Source organism: Manacus vitellinus, unplaced genomic scaffold, assembly GCF_001715985.3.
Source record: "Manacus vitellinus isolate BGI_N305 unplaced genomic scaffold, ASM171598v3 scaffold_83_pilon, whole genome shotgun sequence".
NCBI lineage: Eukaryota > Metazoa > Chordata > Aves > Passeriformes > Pipridae > Manacus > Manacus vitellinus.
Genome location: NW_021940836.1, coordinates 1,207,397 through 1,216,542, shown reverse-complemented (window position 1 = coordinate 1,216,542; position 9,146 = coordinate 1,207,397). Strand labels below are relative to the sequence as shown.

Genomic DNA, 9,146 nt, shown 5'->3' with positions numbered 1-9,146 from the left:
AATCAAAGAGGTAAGCTTCAATGAAACAATCATATGGGCAGGAACCGGTTTGGCTTGCAATACCTCACAGAGCTATGTGAAATACGAGAGCTTTCCAAAGCTATTGTTTGAGAGTTCAAGGAGTGTGAGAACAGGCAGTAGGGAGGAAAATGAACATATGCAAATTTTATGTAGATGTCTTTTGTGAGAGTGTGATTGAAGCCATGGAGGTGGAGCACTGTTTCAGGCCAATTTAAAAGCCAGAGACAAGCTGTCAACTTGAGATCAGTCTCTCTCCTTTCTTCACAGGTAGAGATGTGGTCAAGGATTCTTCTGAGTATTCTATCTTTGAACTGGTTTGCCATAGTGTCTTCTGAAACGTAAGTGATCATACATTCTGTGTTTTTATGATAACATATTTTATTATATTTCCCACCAGTTTATTTCTTCTGGGGCATTGCTATATAATAAACAGGATGTTGAGAACTAGTTCCTTAAATGTGTCTGAAATGGAAGCAGATGACAGTGAAGGACAGTTTGGAATGATGCTCTCCATCATTCTATGAGGGAGAGAGCTATGAAATTTAATTTGAATGACAAAAACCTGAAACTGAAGTATACAGAGTCTGACATGTATGGGTAAAGTGGGAAGGAGATTCAAGACTAGACTAGCAAGTAATACTAATGATCAGGATTGATATAATCAGCAGCACAGAGGGAGCATGGTGTACGAGGAGGTGCCACAGGCCAGGTAATGCCTGGTGGTAGGGACTATGCTGAATGGCAATCCTAGCATTATTAGTATCAGTATTTGTATTAGCACTGTCAATGTCCTTGTCTTTATACAAACAGAAGATTTCAGCTGCAATTTTCAAAAATGCACCAACATTAGAGCTTAAATCCCATTCTCAAAAGTTCTAAATGAAAACACAGTGAAAGAGAGTTTAGCTTTCTCAGATACACTGTTAATTTTATTAATTTTATTTTTGGTCTTTGAATTTCATGCAGCCTGAACTAAGCAAATGAAAATAACAATAAAGGCAATATGAGCTAGCTGTGGGAAAAAAAAAGGAAAAGGATCAGATTAGAATGAAAAGATTGTGTGATTCATGTTGTGCTACAGAAGTTAATTCAGTCATACATTATTTGGAAAGACCAGTTTGGGTAGCAAACTGATGGACAGCAGCAGAACTTTGGACAAATATAGCAAATACGAAGAAATGCTTTTCAGAGGAAGAATTTGGGGATGGAAGGTTGCCTTAAATATAGGGAGCAGTATAAATTAAACAGTTCAATAGAAGAAAAAAAACAAAGGAAAGAACCCAGGGAGAAGTATGGAAACAGAGGCATGGAAACACAATAGAGCATAAAGATTAGATTGAGCATTCTCTGAAATATTCTGTGAAATGGAAAAGCGAGATCATTTCATGTGCATTATGTGAGTTGACTTACGTCAGTTCTCATCTGAGAGATACCCAGAGAAAAAGAAATTTAAAAATTGTTGCAGCAAGTAACCATTATTTTTGTCATTGATCGCAAGAAGAAGCTAAATATCACTCCCCCTTATAGGATGTTACAGAGGGAGGATAAATGCAGATATGCTTGTCAGGTGTTTAGTAATCGGAGATGCATAAATACATGGAATGGAAAGATGCAGTATCATGCTGGATAAGACACTCCATAGAATGATGCCAGTCTCTCAGCTTAGAAAGAACTGTGAGGGGTTAAAAAGCTGGCATTTGTACTACTTTAGCATATTATTTAAAATTCATCAAAAGAAACAGAGATCCATCCACTGATTTGAGCAAGCTTCGGACCATGTCTTCCTTCACACCTTTTGGTGGTGTTTTCCTCTCCTGTTTTCTCTGACTTTCCTCCATAACTGAACTCTCTGATTTGGTCTTACCTTCTTACAGACAGTATGTGCTGCTGGTCCCATCAGTTGTGCAGAGCGACTCTCCACAGGCTGCTTGTGTGCAGTTCCACAACCTCACTGAGCCTCTCTCCGTGAACATTGTCCTGGAATATGGCAGTATCCGAAAGACTCTCTTTGAGGAATCCGTGATAAAGAATGATTTCTTCAAGTGTGGTGAATTCAAGGTATTTTCTATTTTGAAACTACTGAAGAGGGTGTAGAAGCTGGAAATACTTCTGATCGTGACTCTCCTTGTCAATGAGAGAAAGAATATGAAGTGCATTAAAAAAAGATAAACTGCTGGAAAGACTTATAAAATAGGGAAAAGAAAGACATATGGACTGTAGGAGCAAGGCAGAAAAAGACTTTCCATTTCCATTCACAGAGTGAATAGAAAAAAGCTTTAGATTGTCATCACAGGTGCATGCTCCATTTGGGACTGTCTAAGGGTCAAGCTGGAGAACCCAGATGGGTGATGCTCATTCCCTTTCCTGTGACTCTGCAAGATCTGTACAGATAAGACAAAAAAGTCCCAAGGTTAGGTCTTCCAGAATGCAGCAGGAGAAAACACTTCAGAACTGAGGTATATGGCTGCAGCAACCTGCATGCAAGCAGGTAGCTACATGAGCTTAGGAAATGCACAAGACAGAGAATAGCTACAAATCTTAGTACCTGGTGACAGGTTATGGGACTTCCACAGCAGAAATTATGTCACTGCCATGATGGGGCTTCTCATGACTTTGTATAAAGTATTTTTGACTCAATTGACTGTCAGTATCTTACTCAATAACCCTGGGCATCAGGGAACATCAACATATCTCATTTATCACTTTTCCTCTGGGGTTTTGTTCCTCTCCAGGTCCCACCAGCTACTTCTGATCCTGTGGCATTCATTTCCTTCTCTGCCAAAGGCACCACAGTTGACTTAGCTGAGAGAAGATCAGTGGCGATTCAGAATGTGGATAACGCTGTCTTCATCCAGACGGACAAACCCATCTACAAACCAGGGCAAACAGGTGGATGATGAGTTTGAGTCAGCTATAGCAGTGAGAAATTGAGTGCAAGGGCAGGTCTAGAGCAACAAAAACTTCCTCTTGTGGAATAAAAGACCTCATCTGATACTGAGATCACCAAAAGTTAGTGAAAAATAGGACCAATTTACAAAATTTCCACAAATTAGTAGAGTTCATGTATTTTTACTGAGTTAGTTTCATTTACAGGACCTTGAGTTCTGTCGGGTTTACTTGAGGCCAGTCATATAAAAAGTATCCTTAAAAATACAGAAAATAATAGGTCAAGTTTGAAACTAATAAAATTAACATAAAAATGAAGTAAGCACCTTGTTTCCTGTCAACAGCTCTTTCTACTTAACTGCTGATCTATTACAAAGTGCTGATTCCGTCACAGTTTTTAAATGACAGTACTAGCTGTAGTGTAGTGAGCTGTTCTGTCTAGTATAAGTATACTTCAGTGCTGCAGAGAGTTTACACTTAGAATAAAGAAAAACTCTTCCTTCTCTATCTGTGAGTTTTATATTGAACTGGTTTGTAACACAGTTTTTTAGGAAACGCTCCAAAGAATAGAGTCCTTCAAGAAGGACTGAAGGCAGAATAGAGTAATTGTGTTTACTATAGAGGTTACTCTAGTCCCAGTGGGTCATAATTAAAGATATTTCAGATGACATTTACTTTGGTTTTCTTTTTTCACTGGCTAAGATAATCAAATCCTTTCTAGTTGTCTGGGGACTCCTTAGTTCTCCCAAAAAGCCTGGGTAAACTTTGTTTTAGTTGTATATTCAAAGTGATTTGTCACTACCAATAAAGCAAATGACAGAAGCATCTGGATGTGGCAGTTGGGGATATGGTTTAGGGGTGACTATGGTGGTGCTAGGTTCATGGTTGGACGAGACAACCTTTGAAGTCTCTTCTAACCTTGCTGATTCTGATGCCTTTTTGTTCTATGTCTTTTTCAGTGTTGTTCCGTGTAGTCGCTTTGGACACCCAGCTCAGACCTGTTCAGGAGACAGTAAGTATGATTGATAGTCAAGACTTTTCAAGCACCTTCTTAAGGTACCTGTTCACTGAGACTCTATCACTTAAAAATTGAATAAGAAGGGCATGGGATAGGCCTCCTGATATTTTTTGAGAACTGTTTTAACTGCTTAGCTTCACACTCCATCCTTTCCCTACCTTTAGAGAGGGCAAAGGGTCTGAAAGTACTTCTGGAAATCTCTCACAGTACACAGGTTTTGTAGTCACTTTACCTGGCCCAGGTATGTAGAAAAAAAATTGATGTTTTTGTAGAAAAGATAAATTCCAAAACGGTTATCCTTTTAAAATTACAGACATGAGTTCCAAATTATTTGCTTTGCCCAGTTTTCTCTATCCAGAGAAAGCCATTCAGAGCCTTCTTTATGTTTTAGCATTTCTCAATCTCCACAGTGAACTTCTTGATGTTTTGATTTTTTTTTCTCTTCTTTTTTTCCTCCTCCAGTATCCAAGAATCATCATTGAGGTAAGAGATGCCACAAATTGCTTTAGAGAGAATGCTTCATCATTCCCCATACAGTCAATAGCTGAGGGAGGCTCATCCAGAGCACTCTTTTAAAAGCTGGTGGACTTGAACAGTGGCAGTATCCATTATCAAGCCTTAGAGGAGAAAAAGTCAGTGCAACTGGAGCTGTTAGTCAGAAACAGCACGAGACTGTTGCTGTGTCTGTCATTAGAATTCAAACAAGAGTGTTCAGTCCAGTCTTTGGTAGGACTACAATAAATGGGGTGGTGAAATAGCCTCATTCTCATACAGGCATAAGAATAATAACTTTCTGCCATGTTCTGCTAGGAACAGGCTAACAATGAATCAATCTGCTGCCACTTTTCACATCACTAGATCTCAAAGTGCTTTCTGAAGGTGGCCAGCATAATATTCCTGTTTCACAGAAGGAGTTGAGTCAGCAAGATTTATGCTGGAAGAGTTACGAATAAGCAACCTGAGTCCCAGTCAGGGAGTATTTCTGAATGATCTGAGATCATCTGTCAGTTTAGGTGATTCACAGTTAGACTTAGGGTTGTTTAATCCAGAAGCGGAGATGGAAAATTAATGGGAAGTCAGAGCACATGTCACCAGCCCTGAATCACATTCAACCTGTGATGCACTTAGCCAATATATCAGGAGACAACACGTGAAAGAAGGCGAGAAGACAAGAAACAGGATGATAAAGGCTTGGCTACATCTCTTTCTTCTCCTCTCCAGGATCCAGAGCAAAACAAGATCTTCCAGTGGTTGGAGGTAACATCTAAGCATGGAATTGTCCAGCTCTCCTTTCCACTAATCCCAGAGCCTATTCTGGGGTCCTACGACATCACTGTGGAGACAAAGTCAGGTGAAAAAGAGTATCACTCCTTCAGAGTGGAGGAATATGGTAAGCAAAGGCCTACAAACTACCCTGTGCTAGCAATAAGGCTGATTCTACCTAAATCAGACAAGATCTACTAGTGCAGAGTTTAAGTCCTTTGAATTCTCCACCTCATGTCTGGAAAAGAAAGACATGGAGAGAACTGGGTGGACAAAATGAAGGCAGAAGGGCATTTCATTTTCAAAAGAAATCTGAGAAAAGCAGTATTTCTCAGTGATTAAATTAGAAGTCTAATTCCTCTCTGGGCTTGGCACAAAGTTACTGTGTGACTCTGGGATCCACATCCTATCACTCAAGCCTTACACTCCCCATCCGTTCAGAGGCAAAATGAAAATCAGGCCTGTCCTCCTTTGTGGATGCCGTCACTATATGAAAAGCACTATGCAGTAGAAATCTGAAGATACCTATAAAACAGTTTACAGGACAGGTACCAGTTTGTTACTGGGGGAGGGTGGATAACCAGTGGAAGTGCAAGATAGAAAGCAATGGGTAGTGTGGGTGCTAAAGCCCTTATAGTGATCCTGGAATCAACTGTATCAGGGAGTTGCTAAAATCACTTTGATCTTACAAGTTTTCTCATCTTACAGTGGCTGGTTTTCCTTAGTAGTCCCCAGAGAAAGCTTGGACAACTCCCAGTTGTGTGGGTTTTTTGTAAGGGTGTTAAAGCAGCTTTCCTGTTTACCCTCTAGAGTGCTTTCACACCTTCCAGTCTCCTGTGTACGGGTGCACAAGAAAAGGGCCTTTTCCAGATATGTTGTCAGTATTGCTGGTGACCTGGGATAAAAAATAAGCTGAAGAGAGGCAGCGTCAGTGATCTTTAATACTCCACTCAATCTGTTGCATTTCTCCTTCACTGGGGCTGGATTGCATAATAACTTTTGTTCTCCAGGGCTTAGGTAGTTTGAGACATCAGCATTACTCCCACCCTTTTCTTTAAGAAAAGAGATTAAAGTGATTTATCACAGTTTTTACTGTGTCTGTTATAATTATTAATATGATTATTATTTAATTTTAAAGAAGTTATTCCTCTTACCACTGAAGGTTATTTTTTCTACTACATTTTCTACTGTAATATCCTACAGTTCCTACTTAAACTCTTCTTTGAACCATTTCCTCATCCTTGTTGGTGAAAATGTCTTTGGCAACAGTTTTTTTGCTGTCTTACACACACCTGCCTGTGGCATGCAATTGCTGATTAGTCATATTCATATTGCATTCTCAGTGCTGCCAAAATTTAAAGTGACAACAGCTGGGCCAAAGAGGATTTCTTTCTTTGATGAAGACATCGGTGTGAACGTTTGTGCTTCGTAAGTATCTGAAAACAACACGTTTGTGCACAACAAACTTGGGATAGAGGATAGTGTGCTGTGCTGGCAAACAGAGATTCTGCTGCCAATTCAGAGCATGGATTAGAGCAATTCCTTTAGCTATGACTTCTGTGATGTAAAATATGATAACTCTTCTCCTGCTACATAGCAGAATAAAAACTGAAAGGGTTTGTCTGTGTCTAAATCAAACATTACATCCTTGTTAGCTGTTGGTTTTTATTAATACAGAAAAGGAGAGTCTACCATTAAAATTGCTGGCTGTGACACTGCCAAAGTGCAGGGTGCTATGAGCTAACAGGGTGAATAGGGATCTTTCTGCAATATGACCTGCTGTGTGCAAGGCATTAGTGAGAAACAGCAAGCAGCAGGGAATGACATCCCAACCCTGAGTGCAGCACCACTTTCCAGCTTCAGACCTTGAAGAATGACTATGCAAAGACAACAGCAAAGCAGGCTTTTTTTAACAAAATGTCAAAACCAGCCTAAAAATAGTAGAAGGGCCTTCTGCTAGGGCTAGCAGGTCGTAATTCCCAGCTGATCTTCTGTCTGTGGTCTGGGCAATCCCGAGGGGTTTAGAATTTGCACTGCTGTGCAATTTTTGCAGGTTTCATGCTAAATCCACATGATTGAATTCTTGTGTCTCTTCTTCTCCTAGGTACACTTATGGCCAACCAGTACAAGGGAAAGCCCAAATCAATGTGTGTCAGCAACACTTTTATGGTCCACGATGTGAACAAAACCAGAAGAAAACCTGTGAAGCTGTCACTGGACTGGTATGATACATGATAAGTCCATTCTTTCCAGTCAGCTTTCCTACCTAACATGTAGCACAGTATTTGATGGCCTCATTCATTTCCAAGGGAACACCAGAGAGACAATCTCAGAGGTGTGTTTTTTCTCACCATCTCACAGGGAATGCTGAAAGACCATGAATGTATCTTTTACAAATGACTTCATCAGAAGACTTTGATTTTCCCCTCAGAAAGAGTCAGTAGGAAGGAGGGCAACATGAAACTGTAAATTTGTGATCATTCCTAAAATATCAGAGCTGTGTTCTTACCAAATCTAATCAGGAGACCTCTACTGGGAGTCTTTGAGGGCACTCAAACAAATTATTAATTTCTCCACTAGTTCGGATGCAAAGTGCTGTGGTCATAGAACGCAGGCATCATGCAAGATGGGTTTAAGAAGGAGCATGACCATAGAGAAGACTAGGGGGGATACGGAGAGAAGTTTCCATGTGCTGGAGTAAATGGTACTGAAACAGTGATCTGAGAAGGGAGCTGGGGAGTGCAAAATGTAAGGCAGGAGGGGAGTTCTTCAGAGTCCCACTAATACAGATTTAGGAGCAATTTTCCAAACCTTGAGAAAAATGGTGTTTTCCCTTTTGCTGCTTTTTCAGCTGGGGAAGGATGGCTGCCTCAACGCTGTCATCTCCATCAAAAAATTCCAGCTTTACCGCAGCTATGCCAGGATGTATGCCAGCCTCAACATAGAAAGCATCGTCACTGAAAATGGGACAGGTAACACCAAGTGCATATTGTGGGTGGCTGATTAAAGCTAATAAATGGAAATTCCTGAGAGGAATCCCCTGGATCACAATCTGTGTGGCAAATAATGAACAATCATCATTTTCTTTGTGTAGGTTTCCCTCCTGAGCATTACCCCTTCATACAGCTTATCAAAGGGAATAGCTTTCTTCCCATGACTGATTTCTGTTTCCTCTTCTTTATACTGGGTGTGCCTCACAGGTATCCAGATGAAGGACCATGACTATGTTGCAGTCAACAATGAAAATGACCAAGTGCTGTTCAAGAATATGGATTCCTATTACAAGAGGGGAATTCCTTACTATGGTGAAGTGAGTGCATAAGAGGATACATTTAGACCAAAACTCTCTGAGGTCCAGCATGATGATCTTCATGTTGCCCCATTTATGGCTGTCCCCTAACTCTGTGCTGTCAGCTTCCCATGATAATTCCAGATAACAGGGACTTCATAGTTCCCTTGTTACATTAAATACTCCTTGAGAAACAAATAAAATTATATCATACCTGGAGTGTTAGGGTCTCACTTCTGCCATAGTCAAAGGATGCCTAAAAGGCAACTAAGTGAAAGGTCATATGAGTGGGGAAGAGGAGTCTTCAAGAAAATGCTTCAGCAATAGTTATGCCTAAACTGAAGGTAGAATTTACCCTGTGTTGCATCACGCAATCCCAGGGATGTTTACTTAAAGCAGTAGAGGTATTGGAGCACATTCTGACTTGTTAGTGACCTACACATGAAGGATAAACTCAAGCACAAAAAGGGAGATGACCTGTACAGCATCATCCAGACATGCAATGGAGACAGTGGGTATGCACAGATGCATAGGAGCTGAAAGATGCTGCTGTTTTCCACAGGTTACCTGTGGCCATGAAATCATCTGGTTACTTTGTTTGTTAAACATTGTTCTCCAAAGAATATTCCTCCTCCCTCTGTAGCATATATTTTGTTCTACACTGATGGG

At 40.4% G+C, this 9,146-nt stretch overlaps 1 protein-coding gene across 1 annotated transcript in view; it reads left to right on the top strand.

Annotated features, from left to right (window-relative positions):
• Positions 1 to 294: 294 nt before the first annotated feature.
• LOC103758654 (ovostatin) overlaps positions 295 to 9,146 on the top strand; it is a 31,736-nt gene continuing 22,884 nt past the window's right edge. The window contains exons 1-10 of the mRNA XM_018085579.1: positions 295 to 359; positions 1,896 to 2,079; positions 2,754 to 2,910; positions 3,867 to 3,919; positions 4,388 to 4,408; positions 5,147 to 5,315; positions 6,532 to 6,616; positions 7,293 to 7,410; positions 8,040 to 8,160; positions 8,389 to 8,498. Of these exons, the coding sequence (XP_017941068.1) occupies positions 295 to 359; positions 1,896 to 2,079; positions 2,754 to 2,910; positions 3,867 to 3,919; positions 4,388 to 4,408; positions 5,147 to 5,315; positions 6,532 to 6,616; positions 7,293 to 7,410; positions 8,040 to 8,160; positions 8,389 to 8,498 (1,083 nt within the window). The remainder of the gene's footprint in view (positions 360 to 1,895; positions 2,080 to 2,753; positions 2,911 to 3,866; positions 3,920 to 4,387; positions 4,409 to 5,146; positions 5,316 to 6,531; positions 6,617 to 7,292; positions 7,411 to 8,039; positions 8,161 to 8,388; positions 8,499 to 9,146) is intronic.